The following is a 17,110-nucleotide window of genomic DNA, read 5'->3' as shown; positions in this document are numbered from 1 at the left end:
ATGGCAGCATCATCTGCACAGAGACCAAGCGGGCCCTGCAAAACGCTGGCTTTAGCGTTGCTCGTCATCGCCTCGCTCTTAAATGGTGAGTAATAAAACAACAACAAAAAGAAATGGGTCAACTTCTCTGGAGATGGTATGGCCATCCACAGTGTGGAGAGGGAGGGCCAGGAGGGGTGTTTGAGGAGTGTTTGTTTGAATGGCCTTTTGAGTTGAATCCAAGTTTTAACCCTACAACCTTTTTTACTCTGTGGAATGCAAACATACTATCTCAATACTGAAAATAAATCTATAACGTGTGAGGCTTTATCGGTTCTGAAACGGGTTTCGTGAACATGTTTCTTCCTCACAGGCACAGGAAACATTACTTTGGAGTACCTTGACAAACAAAGGGATCATTTTAGAGGGAAGGGTTGTAATCATGTGGAACCACAGGGAAGTCTGAAATGATGAATTGAAGTTAAGATCTCTATTCTGAACTTGTAAATTTACAACATGCTGCCGAAATAGAATTCCCTTCTTGCCTTTTATCGTTCCATTTTAAACTATTTGTGAACCGTCCCCCGACGCTGTGCGCGCTATTTCATTGACCTGATTCCCACGATCTTCAAGGACTTTGGGAAATGTGTGTGTTTATATTTAGCCGTGTAATGCGAGGCCGGTTGAAGCATGTCTGAGAGGAGGGTGTGTGGAGTTTGGCTGTTAATGTGTGTTTTGAATGTGGTTGAGCCGATAAAGAGGGAGCTTTATTGAGGCATCAGGGAGAGCTGGTGCTGTTAAACTATGAGTAAAGGCGCCATGTGGCTCACATGGCTGAGCCCTATGCGCAGTTAAACCCAATGAAAGAAGTGTTGATTTGGAATCAATCAATAGGGTGCGGCCAATTCAAATTCAGGCCTTGCTTCTGATATCACCAAATTTTTGCAGGATGAAGTCTGTTTCAATTTTTTTTTTTACTTCTGTAACTTGTTAACAACTTTTTAAATCATTTTTCCACCAAGCCAATTTCCAATTGAGTCCACTTTAGTTTAAGCCAAGTGCAATTCAAAACTGATATTAAAGGAAATCCGACACAAAAAACAATGATATTCCAAATGTAATAATACTGCTCGAGTACGGAAATCGATCAGGACTCCAGTTTAACCGCATTAATTGCCTGCAGGCAGAACATTAAGAGATGTGTCATGTGGGGAAAAGAAAAATCGGGGAAACTTTTCAGGCAGATGAGCCGTTTCATCCTTCAGTGGTGGCCGAGCGAAGTTCTACCAAAAGTAGACACAAAGTAAGACCAAGATGCTGAAAAATGGAGCTGAGAAATGATCTAAAGAGCTGTGGGATCATCTGCAGTGCTCTCTGTTGTGGCTGGAAACGAACCACACACCGAATTGCTTAATTCAAACCTGGTGTCTTGTTCATGGGGTGCAACTTATGTGAATGAGATCATCAGCAGTGAGAGGCAGAGCTGCATGGAAAATGAAAACTGCCTTGACATGATTTCAACCTATAGATTCTGAAACTTATACGATACTAAAATTGTAATTTGTATCTTTGTAAATCACAAAGCAACTCAAAACATGTGACAAGACGCAAAAAAAAAGACGAATAGCAATGGAGCGGATATCAGATGGGATACAGATGTGAAACAGAGGGAAGACAAAGACCTCTTGAGTGAAACAGTATTTCACCGACAGGATGAAGCACCTGTCTCCTGACTCAGGCTTGTCTCGTCAACCCCGGAGATGGGAGCAGAGTTATGCAAGTGGAGGAAAGACGAGCTTACTGTAAGAGTTTACTGTGATGAGGTCAGAGCGGTTTCACAGATGTCAGAGAGCGTAACGGTTACCCCGGCAACCTGGAGAAGGGGGGGGGGGGGGGTGGCAGCAGCTAAAGAGGACATAATAACACCGGGGGAAACCCCAGTTGGGAATGATGAGCAGACTTCTTTTGGGAAAGCAGCGAGATGGGTGTTAGACGAAGCGACGCACAGGGACTGAGAGACGCTTACATTTGCTTTGTTGTCAGTGGTATGACTGGAATGTCTCGTGCTCAGGAGATTTCTGAAAAAAGTGGTTTTAGGAGGCTGTCTAGTTAAGCAACTGCCCAATCTCAGTGCCAACCCTCTGGGGGCATGTAATTATGTAAATCATTGTTCGTGGAGTAACCACAGAAGTAACGACCAAAGAATCACAGAAACAATGTCAACAACGCCGCGTTCATTCCTCTCGCGAAGAAAGTAGCACCCAGATGTCTAACACATACTTTAAAAACTCTAGCGTTTCTAAAAGCAGAATCTGTGAGCAAAAATTCTTTGGGACAAAAGTGCACTCCAGTTCAACGTCTTAATGGCCTATGATGGTTGTTTTTCACTACCACCCCCTGGATGTGTGTGTGTGTGTGTGTGTGTGTGTGTGTGTGTGTGTGTGTGTGTGTGTGTGTGTGTGGAAGTAATTACTTTGGTAGATTTTTTTACGTCTCGTGTTCTTTCTGGACAAAATCAATATTGAGCCTCTTAGCCGTCGACGCCCAGATCTGCCTCACTGAACTGCAACAGGATCCCCCCCAACAGTCTACCTGCACACACTCAAACCAGACGGGCTCATTCAAGGTAATGCACAAGGCAGTGAAACAGGAAAATGTGTGAGAGTGTGTAAGGAGGAGGAAGAGGAAAAGAAGGCCAGGGGGCAGGGGGGTGATATAATGCTCCCAATTGAAAGCAGATGTCATGTTTCCTGATTGTGGTCCCCGGAAGCGGGCGTCATGCTCTCGATAAAGGGCTGCAGCGGCCTCGGGGCCGGGCTGGGCGAACGCTGCAGCTGGGCAGCGCTGGGTGAAGTCAGTGCTGATTGAAACCATGAGATCCAGTTGCTTTTTTCTGCCAAGAGAGAAGAATGGGCCGGCTTCTGCTATTAATCGCTGTGACAGGAGCGACAGGGGAGGGGAGGGGGAGGGGTGCGGTTAGGGGGGGATCATGATAGCGGAGGTCAGCAGTCTGTTGTTTCAAAGCGGGTCGAGTTGCAGAGCATGTTCAACACTAAGGGACTGAGCTCCGATGTCACATTCCTCAGCACTCTCTTGACTCTCAAATTCAGATGTTTTAAAGATATGACCTGAGATATTAAGTCATGAAAACACTCCTTATTAGGAAGACACGCAATAATTAATGCTTTCATTAACTGTCTAGAAAAGCCAGAAAGAGGTAACCACATATGGAGCTAAACTACACGAGGAAAAAAACAACATTGCACAAGCAATTTAAACTTTTAACTTCTGGAGCTTCAACTGAAAGAAGGCGACCCTGCCCTCTCTTATAGTGCATTTTGATAACATTAAGAAAATTATAGTTAAAATCATAGTATAATTATGGGAGGCCGGATTTTAAAAAGGCATTTGAAAATGATTACACTCATCGTTTTGTCTCCACCCTCAGCTCTACTTTGAAAATCCGTGTTGAGATGTGTGCGGGGCGGGAGGGGTGCGGCGGAGGGGGCGTGTGCTCTTGGATCAAATTTCTATCCAATGGATGCCAGAGTGATGTCGGAGAACCTCTAATGGGGTAATTTGACTGTACACATTTGAGGCAGGTCCAGAGGCAGCAGTGGAAAGGAAAATTATACTTGATGGCAGTTCAATTAGGCAGTTTTGCAATTTTTGTACGATATTACATTGCTCAGAAATGGCATGTAATGTGTTACACTGCACAGAGAGCAGAAAATCACGTTTAAAGAACACATTTCAATTGCCATTTCAGGATCCTATTTGAATACTACCCTGGGAACATAATGGTTTTCTAATTGAGTTACATCAACCACCATTGAAGTCCCAGAGTCTCAGCACTGTGCTGCTTTCTCCCCACTCAATCAATACTGTACAATACATTTATACATACGGCATCTTCCAGATAGGGAACATTTGCAGGATATGTAACCCAGAGAGAAAAGAGGAGGCCCTATGTCTTGAGAATGTTTATAGAAGCTGGCTTGGGTGGACAGACTCTCACGCACTCAGCCAAAACAGTAAGGACATCTACATTTAGCTTGGTCTTGGCACAGCTGCAGACTTCAATTGTGGATAGAAAAATCTGAGATGAATTATATGGTTTCATTCAGAGTTGGATTGTGTCGATTCCCCATGAAAAGGCTTTGTCATGTGGTCACCACCGCATGCTACACGCGGCAGCAAAGGTGCTAGTGGAACCTCGGCCATTGTGATTTTGACACGGTGGTCCACTGTCGTGTGCAGACCATTATCACCTCACTGTGCCCCATTACACAGCGCAGGATTTCCCCCCAACAGAAGCAGGGAGAGGCCGAGGGGGCCCCGGGGTTATAAGGCCACATTTTTTGGGGGTCTGTCCCTTGTGAACATGTAGCTCAGGAGTTCTCTGGACACCAGGCTGGGACTGGAGGCCAAAGCCGTGGGAGGGTCTACCAATTCAAAACATCCAACAGCTGGTTCATGTTTAACATGCAAAGGTGGCGTCTTTTTAGTCAATTAATTCGCATGCCAATATGTTTTTTTTTTCAAACAGAATTTGTCATGAATACTTTTACACGGAAAATGATTGTTAAGCTGCGAAAAAGTGTCATTAATCAATAATAATTTCAAGATGAGGTTGATTTTTCGGAGCTTTCGCACCTCGAATAAAGTCGCCAACCAATCATGTGCGTAACGGGTTGAGTTGCTCCCATATTCATGAAACAACAACATGAATACTCCATAGTCCGAACCAAGAAACTTTATCACTCCTGTCAACATTAACAAAGGCAGCCCTGACCAGATCCACTCTTTCCTTTTTTACCTTTCACAATAAAAGCCCTAAACATATAACATTTGAAGGCGAGTGTCTTGCATTTTCGTGTCCATTATTCATCACGCCCCTGGTGTGTAAAGGCCTTACGACACACAATAGAGGGTGCACATTGAAAGATGTACAGTACGTGGAGATGTACTTAACAAGACAACATCTCTCTACATTAGAGAAAGTAGAACAAATCCGGGCAGTGAAGTATTGTACTCGTGAGAGATTTCATGCTTAAAGTCATTATGAGGCATAAATGCAAAGTTATGCAAAGAAGAAGACGTGTGCCGTCATGTGGAACTTGTGTTTAGACATTACATACACCGCGAAGCAAGCTTACGAGACTGAAAGCAAAGCCTCCTAGGGCCACGGTAGAGAAATGAGCTGTTGCCATATGGCTCTTGGCATGTTGCTTTACATTACACTATACGGTGTGGGAGGGGTGCGGTGTGGGGGGTGGAGAATTTTCAAGACCGCAGCCGTCACTCAGGGCAATCTGGTGGGAAAATCTTCAAGAGCGCAATGAAGTCAGAACCCCGGCCATACAACATATGGAGTCAGGGCTGATTAGGTGTGTCGTGTTTGTGCAATGATAGCGAGACACACGCCTGATGACTGATATCATGGCTGCTGTTATAACACACTAAAAAAGGAATGAGTCTGTGTGAGCATGTGTGGTGAGGCGAGGCAAAGGGGTTGTGAGCGTCTCTCATGTACAGTATGTATTAGTGGAATGGTGTGTAGCAAAAGTCAGCGAACAATCACCTTTAGCTTCGGCTCCTTTTGAGCGTGTGAGTGGAGGGTGGAGGGGCGGTGATGGGTTCAGAGGTCACGCCGTCAGGAAGTGTGCCGACGTCACACGGGGAGCAGCAAACATGGGGGGGGGGGGACACCACTGTATCAATTACAGCACAAAAAGCAACAGGTTAAGGTTACAATTTCACAAGAAAGCTGCTATAGTTGCAGTTCCTCTCATCTTCATACGCAGTAAATGAACATTAGCAAAATAGCAAGATTTCCTGGTCGCGTAACGAGCCTTGAAAAAACATTGACGCTTTTTAGTTTTACACTGAGAAGCAAACAATAAAAAAGGCGGCCACTCAGATCCTGCGGTTTCTGTTGGTCATAAGTGGCAAATTACAGGTTTCATTCCATCTGGGCTCTGGTCTGTCAGGGAAGTTTGTTTGTGTGTAGTGTAGTGCTGAGTGGTCCGAGAGCTGGACATAGTTTACTGCCGGCGGTGCATGACATTTTTGTTTTTTAAAACAGGCCTTGTGTTATTTCGTCTGTAGCCAAACAAACATGTTTGCTTTATGAAAATGTTTTACAAAGTGTGCTTGAGGTGCCATGGTTTAAAATCCACAAAATAGGGAAATCAATGAAAGTTGCATTGTGTTTTGTTTTTTTTCATTTAAAAAAGGAAAAGCAAATTGATTTCCAGCCACTCACCACAAAACCTCCCCAATATCCCATCAGAATCTTTCCTGATGGGATCTGCCAGAAATCTGCCAGAAACCCCAAACTGTAAGTGAAAAACTAAACATACCCATCAGCCCGCAGCATCAATCTTTAGACTTTTTATTTAGTTTTACAACAACTCTGACAGAGTTTCCCCCCTCCAGAGCCGCTACAAATCACCTGATGACAGAAAGCGATCACAGAGCAGTGCCAACACATTTCAGCCACTGCGCTCTCACACTCCTGTGTGTCACGGTTGTGAGAGGAAAACCTGATTTATGCCCGGCCATCTCACGCGTTTGGAACCTCATCCTTTTCCGGCAAAATAAACAGTCAGACCACACAGGGACAGGGTGAGGGATGGCAGCTGTAGGCTGCAGGCTGCAGATAGACAGTCTTAACAAGGTTAGGGAGCCCTTGACCTGTTGCTGGTCCACACCCACGCTAATGCTCCTGATGGTAAACTGGAGACAGGAAGGACAGCGAGACGAGGCAACATTCTGGCTGCATAGTGAAACTCGAGCATGTCTACAGGGGAGAAAGCTTTTTTGCCCTTTATTGTAGGTTTGCCACGGGGAAGGAGAGCGCAAAACTGCTTAGAGGTCAGTGACCTCCCGTGTGTTTCCTCATCTATTTGAACCAGTTACACAGTGTTGACTTATTTCCCCTGCACTGACACAGTATGACAGACAGCTGCAATGGACAGTTGCTACTGCACTAAGCACGCGAAAAAGACCTCCTCGGAGATTACTGCCCCACCTGCTAGCTCACCCAGCGTACACTCTGTACTTGTGGCACCTGTCTGTCACAATGATTAATCTCAGGAAGTCAGTGGCCACATGTCACACTGCCACCACTGTGTGAATATACAGGTGACAGATGTGTGAAAACCACAACAGTGGTGACCACAGACGGTCGTGAGGAGACGACAGGGTGCAGCAGAGGTGACAAACAACTCATGTTGTACAAAGAAGGCAAAAGGAGAATAAATGAGTTAAAAATGTTTTGTTATGCTGTAAAATAGTTAGAAATACAGCTAGTGTAAACAAAAAGCTAATATTCCTACACACAATAGAATGTTCTTCTCCATGTCAAACCATCAAATTCACTGTTTGAGTTTACCTGCAATTTACAGAATATGGTCAAATGTTACAGTGTTCGTTTATTATCTAACAACATATTTTAGAGGCATTATATGAGGAACTTTCATTTTGTCTTGATTTTGGCGGTCCCTGTGGGTAAAAGCGGTAGTGCTTCCGAGCACCAGAGTCCCTTTATAAAACCCCTCATTTTACTGCAGAAGGGTCCGGTTTTGGTTCTGGTTCTCCCGTGCCTCCCTTCCCTCCAGCGGGCCCGGCAATATACGGCCTGGGCCTCCAGCAGCGTGGTGTCGGTGTTGGCTGCTAGCAGGGACCGGTGGAGCAGCAAACCGGATCTGGGTCTGTCTGCTGTGGACTGGTCTCTGCTGGAGGCCCCGCTAGAATCGGAGCTACAGGAGTTGCTGGTGAACCTGAGTTCCGCACATCATCATGTCTAATCTTGCAGGGAATCAGACCGGATGACAGGCATTAATAATATATAGAAACAGCCAATCTTCATGCTGATAAGTCTTGTTTACATATGTAGGTCATATCGAGGAATCACTATTAAATTGAGACCGTTTCATAACCAGTTAAACGTTCCTTGTAGTAACTTTAAGTTAATGCTTTACTAAATAATATAAATAAATATAATCTTCCTTCACGATGATTCAACAGCTCATCTGACCCACAAGTATTTGCTCCACATGGTGGATTCATAAAGACAAACAGCAAAAAAAGTTAAAATCGTTCCAACAGTCTGAGCAGCGACTGTTGAAATAAAAACAGACATATACATAGACATACATATATACAGAATAGGCAAAGTGAAAACAAAGCCATCATTTAAATTCAATCTTGAAATAAACAAAGTAGGAGTGGCAGTAAGATCTAGTTCAACAGGCGGCAGCAAACGGGAAATCAGTCACACACTCAACCTGGCAACCCGTGAGGAATCACACAGTGAGAGAGTGAGATGTAATGAGATCTGCAGAGGTAAGGCATTATGGGAATGTTTTGAGAGTGAAGTAATGCTGTTGTTGTTAGACAGAGAGAGGGAAATGTGGGCAAAATAAATGCATGCTGGGTATTCTGGTTTGACTCCTGAAACCTACCCTTGTAATTTGACCATGATCAAGTGAAAGGCTCAGCTCATTAGCTCAGTGACTGCAGGGGTGTGGCAGCAGTTTTAACTAATTTGCTCAGAGAATAAAAAACGTGCCCTGAAAGTTATCCAGGCTAATACAACTTTGCGGATGAAATAATTCACCGGACCAGAAATATCCGAACAAGACTTTGATTTAGTGCTGCAATTTATCAAGGACTCCGACACCCAAAGTCACACGGATCCCTGAAAATGGAAAACGGTATAATGGCCTATTACATAATTCAATTTTTTTGGAAAAAGTGATGTTTTTAATGGCATCATTACCTGGCACCTTGCAGCAGCGCTTTTAATCAGAGCATTCAGCGGTTTAACAGGGTAGATGGAAAATCATTCTGCTCACACTGATATATTTCAGCGACTTATTTTGTATATCCCATTCTCGCCTAATCTAAAGTGAGTCACTGTGACCACGGGAAGATTGCATTTCAAAGCAAATGGCTTCATGATCCATGGGTCTGAGCACATCAGCTATCTACTGCAATAAGACCTTCTGACTAATCTCCCATCACTGTGTAGAGCCTCCAGGGACACAAAGAGGTCTCACTGTGAGCTCTCACACATGAGCTCATACATTACAGATAATTGACGTTGGAATAGCACACCGGTGAGCACGACCAACCTATGAGCTACTACCTCACATTACAACTTTATCTCAAATCATGGCGGCAGAACTGCATCTCGTTGATGTGGGATAACACCTCAGATTCTTCTGAACGGCTGGACGCGAGAAGCTGGAATTAGAAAGGGGAAAACCGAGCTCTAAAACAGCAGCGAGCGAACGTTGGTACACAGCACATCTTAATGATGAGGAACATGTTTAAGTGTTTGGCACGTGTGCATTGCATAGCTAACAGCATGTTTCATAGCAATCATCCCAGAGGGAGTGAACAGGAGGTCAGGTTCGGTTTATTTGCTCAGGCTGAGGAGGTGACACGTTCCACCACTGAGGTATTAATTGCAGACAGTTTCTCGGTGCTGAGGTTTACAGATTTGGAAGTCACACCCTGAGAGTCGGTGTAGAGATGTTTTTACTGGGCAGCGCATCCACAAATGACGAAGCTGATAAAGAGCTGATAAAAGGGAGTAAAGAGTTTCATTATCGCCTTGTAACCGAATCCTTGGACCAGTACCTCAAAATGATTGAGAAACATCTATTTACAACTGCATCAACAATTAGACTATATTACTGTGTGCTTTTCAAACAAAGTGACATGAAGCCATATTCTGATTTTACAGCGGGAGTCACGGCGCAGGATGTTGTCACGACGCAGGAAGTTGTCACAGCGACGGTGCCAACGGCGCCGCCGGAGGCGTACGTACGAGGAGAGATGATTCCCATGAAAACCGAAGCTCCTGGTAAGAAACACTGACCGTTCATTTCTAGAAATAGTTTTGTAAACTTACTCTACAGCACCCACTTATGCTCACATCCGAGGGAAAAATTAATAATTCAATAAATATAAACTTGTTGTGACTAAGTTAATTTGACATAATTAATGAATTATAACCTCAGAGCCTTCCTCTGTTAACACAGCCACGCCCAAAAGTGTGTCCCTCACAATAGACACAGTGCAATACTAAATCACAAATGTTAATTTAAAAGATATTATATTATAATGAAGAGACAAAAGAGAAAACAGACCAGAGCAACAGCCACTTGATCAAAATAGAGGAAGACATTCTTCATACACGTCCTACATAAGCAGTACTTCTGTGTATTAGCCTGATCCATTCAATCACATGAACATCTGGTCCAGAATATATTAGATTGATTTTATTTTGAACATGCAACAAATTATAAGACAACAAAAGAATAACCAATGAGATGAAGAGTAAACATATACAGCAAATTCTAAAGTGAATTAATAAATATGATATGTTTCCGGAGGAGGCAGAAGAAAACACTTATACGGTCCTCCTCCTTTCTATAACTTAAATAATGAACTTAATGTTTATACATATTTTAAGAATACATATATTACAGTCCAGAGAGACAATACATCAACATTTTAAGTGTAATCAGGGCCCTGGGTTGCATGAGTTTTTCTGGTGCTTATCAACTTATTATAGCTGAATCACTTTTCAGAATCAACCTCTGTCCTACCGTGTGTCTGGAAGCCTGTGTGCACCGTTTTAATATCAAACAAATTGACAATTTAAGTTGAATTGCGTTTGCAGAGCCGGAGGATCCACAAATCTTGGTTTTCCCCACCATGGGCCCTCCGACCGAAGCGACCGAACAGACCACAGCAGCAACATCGCCAACGGCTACAGAAGAGGCGGCTGACGAGGGGACGGGGGCCACGGTCGAGGTTCACGCTAGCACAGTGAAAATCATGGCGGCAGAGACCCCAGCACCTCAGCCTGCCAGAGGCGACGGCCCCAACAACATACCACGGGTGAGATGAGACAGGTCACCCAGTATGAGGTCTCTGGGGTCACTAAAAGATGACTGCCGCTTTTAAAGTCAGTTATGTTTTAATAGAGAGCACAGAATAACAATCAAATACCAACTAGCATTTATACTTGATATCATTCATTACTACTTTGGCATGTTGGGTGCTCCTCTGCGAGCCACATCTGGTTTGGTCTCAAATGTGCTTTCAGCTAAAATGGGATACAATTTTGCACCATATGAATGATATCAGTCCCCATAGCCAATTCTTTATTGAGTTTCTGGCATGGTCAAACAATTTTGTTATACATGCCGTGCTTTAGGTACACATTTGGAACCAAAACATAACATTAAATAATATACTTATAATAGAGAGAGTAAGGCGGAAAGCATTCAGTTGCGACTGTCCACGGTCACATGTTAAAGGTCTGTCACGATGACATACAGCAGTCATGAGCGAAACGGTGAGACGGGAAGGTTTTGGGATAACGAAGGACTTTCTGCTTCTCTCTGCAGCTGGTGCCACAGGATGATGTCGTCTGTGTCAGCAAAGAGGCCGTCCAGGACAAAAACGCAGTCAATCTAAAACTCAAGGCCTCCTCCAACTGTGTAAGTTCAGACAAAACACCTCCGGCAGTATAAGTCTGTTTGTGTGGCAGAACAGAAATAAAACAGAGAATGTGTTTTTGCTTAAAGACGACATTTCGGTGCTATTGACGGCAGCAGAGAGGGCAGCAAACAGATGCCATGTGATCTTGCAGGGGTGCAAAATATTCACTCACGAACACGTTAACATGCAAAGCTGCACTAGAGAGGAAAATGGTCTCGAGCTTGGTTTTGGATGCCAGTCCCAGTTGGCTTTCAGCTTGCTAAACATCAGCAGGAAATGCTTACTTATTTAGGAGGCAGCAACTGTTGTATCGCTAATGCCCATAAATCAGTGAAGCTAAGGGGGGAAAACTGTGTCCATCCCCCCCATTTTTTTTTTAACATCTTCATCTCATGTGGGGAGGAAAGTCCAAGAGATTTCTGTTGCATGCAAAACCGTGGCACGGGTTGAGCTGTGAGGGCAGAGGGAGGGGAGCACCATGGGTGGGCTCACCGCTGCTGCAGAGTGTATGAAGTATGGAGGCCTAAAGGCACAGCGTGGGCGTGTTTGTGTTTTAGAAACACAGACTCTTCAGAGTCTCAGGATAACAGCTTTGAGGCAATCACAGTGCCTATGCAGCCAGTGCAGTAAATGCATTATTTAACATTCAAACAATGCATAAACAGCTGTAAGCAGTAAAATATACAACAGGGGGGTCATTGTGTGCTCAGACAAAGAAATCAACCAGATTCCAGCCATTTGATAGCAATTTTGGGCTTGTTTTGCTTCATGGTAGCTCATTTTGGCTCCAACACAATATTTAGCCTTTAGGAGTAAACAGGTCTAAAGGGAGCTCTGTTTCAAAGCTTGTTGCAGTAACATTTTTGAAATAAATCATGATTTAATCTCATTTGATGCAACCTGCAATCCTTTATGTTTGTAAAATCTTTTTTAATAATTCTAAAAAGACATTATTGTTTAGCTTAAGTTCAGTAATGACATTCAGTGCCATATAGCGGAAAAAAGACCAAATGTCATAATGTATAAAAAAAAGTAACAAAGTTCATTTATTTGTAATTTTACAACACAGTGTTGCACAATGAATCAAGTTCTAGCCCCTAATAAAATCAAACAATACATACACTTATTCAATAACAAATCCTCATATCCATATATGCTCACAGAGAGACTTGTGGAATGAGGATGTAAAACCAGCATATCAGAGAGCTCCATGTCATGTATTTAATGGTGGAGTCAGGTGTGGTGGTACGGCAGCAGATACGTCTGTATCACTTGCCCGCCGGCTGCAGTCTGTAATGTTTCCAGTCAGGGCGCTTTCTATTGCTCGTCCGTAAAAATTTAACGAGAACTTGGCACAGGAATTGTTCCTTCTTGGGTTTCCTTACGAAATACAGACGTTTTCTGCGCTTTATTTACACGGAGATCAAACAGAGAGCTTCTTAAGACAAAGATTTCCAGCGGAAGATTCAAGGCAATATTGAAGGCCGGCAGTGAGACTGTATAGAGAGCTAATCATTCGGGATCAACGTTGAATTTCAAATTGTGCAATCTAGAACTTGATCGATTTAAACTGTTCACATGTTGAAATGAAGAATGTCCCAATGCTTAATTATCTTCTATTTTGGTCTCCGTGCAGAAAGACACCAAAGTGAAGATCGAAAGTGTTCTGCAGGAGCTGTGTGGTGAAGACTGTAAGCTAGACATCTACCAAGAGGACGACTCTGACCAAATCCTCGTGTCTGGGAAATATGTTGAAGGTCAGTATAGCGTTCTTGTGGTAATTGATTAAAAATTCATTTTGGGCATGCATCTTTGCAAACTGTTGGTGGTTGGTTTGTGTCTATACCCACTTCACACACACAGAGCTGGCTGTAAACAGGCAGGAGGCCGTGTGTCGCAAACTGTGGTAAAACCCCCATGCAGACGCATATTCTGTAAGCCCTGTATGCATGTCCAAAGAATGCTCCGAAAACACAAATAATATCGGCATGTCCCACGTCTAAATCGGAAAATGCTCCATTCGGCCTGAGTCTGAATATTTTCATATTCTGAATAATGGTGGAACAATGTAAACGTAGTCACTGTTACACCTCATAAGATGACATTCAGTGTTTCTAGCATCTGATGAGCAGTTATTATGAGGCTGCTTTGTAAGTTTTCTGAGTACCAGCATTATGCTAAACCCGCATTAAAATATCTGCTCCATTGCTCCAAACCTGAAAAACTCACATTTACTTTTCTTATCTTTTTCATCACTATACGGTTCCGTTAAGTTGAGTAGCATCTCTACTTCCGCTTGTCTAAAACAACACATGAAATGTAACGGGAAAAAATGCAACTAACTATATTTTTTTAATTTGCAGACGATGTTGCAGGCATGGCTGACAAGTTCAACAACGACAACATCAAAGATAAGGTACAGTATTAGGTGTATTGCATTGTAGAAATACTCTGCACACATTTATCTTGTCCTTCTCATAGCATCATGTATTACAGTATGGCATTATATGTATTATACATTATTGAGTTCACTTGGGAACTGCAAAGTGATTAGTTGTGTTACTGAAATTATGGTTTATATCTTTTCTATGGTCATGACCAAGGCACGGACCAAGCTGGTACTCATTTTGACATCATCATACCATTCACTATGAAAGGCCTGTGAAATACACACCCAACAATAAAACGTTACATCCGCTGGACTCAGCCACCATAAATGTGCTGGTCGACTCATAATCACACTAGACGGGGGAATATACATGAGAAGAAAAACACTTTTCTTAAGGCTTGGAGCTGCCAGACTGTCAGTTGACGTGACAAACAAAAAGCCCACAAACAATCTACTTGTCAGCTGCAAGACATTGCTTCTACTACCTAGGGAACAATCTGGGGTTATGGGTGTGCCTGACACACCCCTCTGTCTCTTTGCATTCAACAAACACTACATTCTCCTCTTTACTCTACCATCTACGGAATAACAGTCACTCTTTGTTATGCTGTCCGCTCACTGGCAACTTTTTAGTTTGACACTGCCGTGATGCCAGTTCTGCAGGTACATCTGTAGAAGGAAAGGCTTTGGGTGGGGTTGTTTCTTTTCTAACTTTCAGTAGCCGGATAATGAAGATCTCCTCCTGCCAGCATAGCAATTACACACAATGTACACATTAAGATGTGCATTGTATCTCATTTTCCTTGCGTGTCAGATTCAGTCTGTACAGAGCGTTTGAAGATTTGTTTGGTTTGCTAGAGGCACTATCATTTTGACGGGGTAAAGACACAAAACAACACTTTAAATTCGTGTTATTTTGCTCTCATTTTTGTCATCAGACCGACGTGGAGGCGGCTGTACCTCGTTGGGGGAAGAACTCTAAGTTGGTGCTGGTTTCCCTGCTGCTGACTGGCCTGTTGCTGGCTGCCCTGCTGGTAGCTGGTTATTACCTCAAGACCCACCGCAAGAGCTCCAAAGGAGTCAGACTGGTGAGTAATTAGAAGAGGTGTGCCACACCGGTAACGCCGACTGCGTCACAAATCTGTAGCGGTTTTTATTCATAGGAAATCATTAAAGTTGTATTTCACACAGGCGGCAACCTGTGAAGCCAATGCCTGAGTGCCTCAAACTTGCATTCTTTCTACTGGCCATCAGGGGGCGACTCCTCTGATTGCAAAAAGAAGTCTGATTGTACAGAAGTATCCTGAAAAAATGACTCTACTTCTCACTTGATTTTTTACCTCCGTAAACATTGTAAACATGAGTGTAATCTCTCGTTTCAAGTCTTCTTCAGTACAGCATGATGTTCATTTAGTAAATTATGGTTCCATTTAGGCAATAAAGAAAGGTTTGCTTCAGGGCGTGGCTAACTTGTCTGGGAGTTGTCTGTGTTTTCGTCTTAGAACTTGAACCCTTGTGTTTTCAGTCCAGTTAATTGTATCCTGTTACATCTGGTTGCAAAAAAAAACAAGATGGCGACGGCCAAAATGCTGAACTGAAGGCTTCAAAACCGTAGTCCGTAAACCAAAGGGTGACATCACGGATACTACGTCCACTTTTTGATGACAGTCTATGATTTCACATCACAGATATCATATTTCTCATCTTTCAAGGTTAGATTTAAATGCATGAGGTCAGCTATCAAACGAAGATCCTTGCAACATTTGAAAGAAATCCTACTTGGACCAACATTTTCTTTCTACCCTGTATTGCCCCCGTAAGTGCTTACAGTGCGAGTAAAGAAAAGGATCATGGACTGAAGCAACCACCTTTACTTCCCTAAAATGAGATAATTTGGCCCCACAAGGTCCAGTTCACTGAGGAAATTGAACATGGTGAATGTTTATTTTAACAAAAAAAAGCTCATATGGATTAGAGGTCAAACGTATGGCTATCCTCCGGTCAATTCCTCACTGAAGGGAGGACATGCTGGACTCGCATGTCCCTTAACTCAAAGCAGCTTGGAGTGCTTTCTGCTTTTTCTACTTCAATCCCCTGCCAGGGGGCTACAGATGGTTTTAGTCTTTTTTTTCTTCTCTCCTCTGAAGCTCATGACGTCATTTTTTAAAGCGTTTACATATGGGGGCACACCTATATGATGGTTTGGATGGAACGGCTTGCTGAATTGCTTTTTTTTTTCATCTTTTTTATTGAATATGTGTCTGTCACAGGCATCAAACGTTATTGTCAAGGTTCCTGCCAACAGACAAAGCACCTCATCAAACTCAAGCAAAGTCACTGACAACAATGGGTTAAAATATTCTGCTCGAAGCAAAGTAAAACAACAAGCATGCATGCATTCACACTGTTAACCTTCCAACAGTAAAACAATAGCCAAAACCTTTGAGTGCGCACAGCTGAAAACAATAAAACCCACGAAGAAAGTGTGCATTTGTTCACTTTTGACCAACGCCCACAATAAAACAGCCACACGCTGTCTTGCTCGTTTGCACGTCATATTTGAACAGTAAAAATTTGCATCTTAAACCTGTATGAGTCTGATGTTAGTGTTGTAACTGTTCTTAGGCCGAATCTTTCCAGGTGGACGAGGAGAACCAGGCCAACACCCTGGTGTCCGTGGCCCCCCTGCCCCAAGAGCCCCTCGACAAGCTGACTGTCAACGGCGAGTCTCCACCAGAAAATGGGAACAACCCCGCCCCCACCACCAACGGACACTCTGCCACCCAGACTCCAGTGGCCGACACGGAGATGTGAATCGCGACACCCCTGACCTCCCGTTCTACCCATCACCCGCCGGGACACACTACCCATAAGGCCCTCTGCTGCCTCAGACACTGTCCACACACTGAGACAAATTCAATAGGAATCCACCACACGCGTTCACCCTCCCCTCCTCAGCACCTCTCGGGACGACGACGAAGCTCGTGACCATGATGACGATAATGACAATGCCTGTAATGTGAAAAAAAAAAGTTTGGGATCACTGGCCTTTGCTGGTGCCAAAAAAAAGGGGCCTACACACGCTGTGTTTGGGACCGAGACTGCTCAGCGGGGCGCTGACTGGGATTTGTTAGTTGCCCTGACTTCAGTCTAGTTCTAACAATCCTTGTAGAATCCCCCGAAATAATGCCAAATATGTGCTGTTGATTCCCC

The 17,110-nt window shown here is 43.6% G+C and overlaps 1 protein-coding gene across 1 annotated transcript; it reads left to right on the top strand.

Moving 5' to 3' along the window:
• On the top strand, positions 1–17,041 carry LOC142955248 (hematopoietic progenitor cell antigen CD34). Its single transcript, XM_076096715.1, has 8 exons — positions 1–85; positions 9,740–9,859; positions 10,682–10,902; positions 11,415–11,507; positions 13,145–13,265; positions 13,872–13,924; positions 14,836–14,985; positions 16,523–17,041. The coding sequence occupies exons 1-8, from the start codon at positions 1–3 to the stop codon at positions 16,709–16,711; spliced, it is 1,032 nt and encodes a 343-aa protein (XP_075952830.1). The 3' UTR covers positions 16,712–17,041.
• The last annotated feature ends 69 nt before the right edge of the window (positions 17,042–17,110 follow it).

The sequence above is a fragment of the Anarhichas minor genome, unplaced genomic scaffold, assembly GCF_050575085.1.
Source record: "Anarhichas minor isolate MPS153535 unplaced genomic scaffold, ASM5057508v1 ptg000023l, whole genome shotgun sequence".
NCBI classification, from domain to species: Eukaryota; Metazoa; Chordata; class Actinopteri; order Perciformes; family Anarhichadidae; genus Anarhichas; species Anarhichas minor.
The sequence above is the reverse complement of the archived record's forward strand: the minus strand, read 5'-3'. Positions and strand labels throughout refer to the sequence as shown.

What these genes read in the sequence shown, in the direction of transcription:
- LOC142955248 (XM_076096715.1), top strand. Translation starts at nt 1, where the DNA reads ATGGCAGCATCATCTGCACAGAGACCAAGCGGGCCCTGCAAAACGCTG. An exon ending in CATGAAAACCGAAGCTCCTG is followed by an intron (nt 9,860 to 10,681) that starts GTAAGAAACACT and finishes TTGCGTTTGCAG; the next exon opens with AGCCGGAGGATCCACAAATC. An exon ending in TCAAGGCCTCCTCCAACTGT is followed by an intron (nt 11,508 to 13,144) that starts GTAAGTTCAGAC and finishes GTCTCCGTGCAG; the next exon opens with AAAGACACCAAAGTGAAGAT.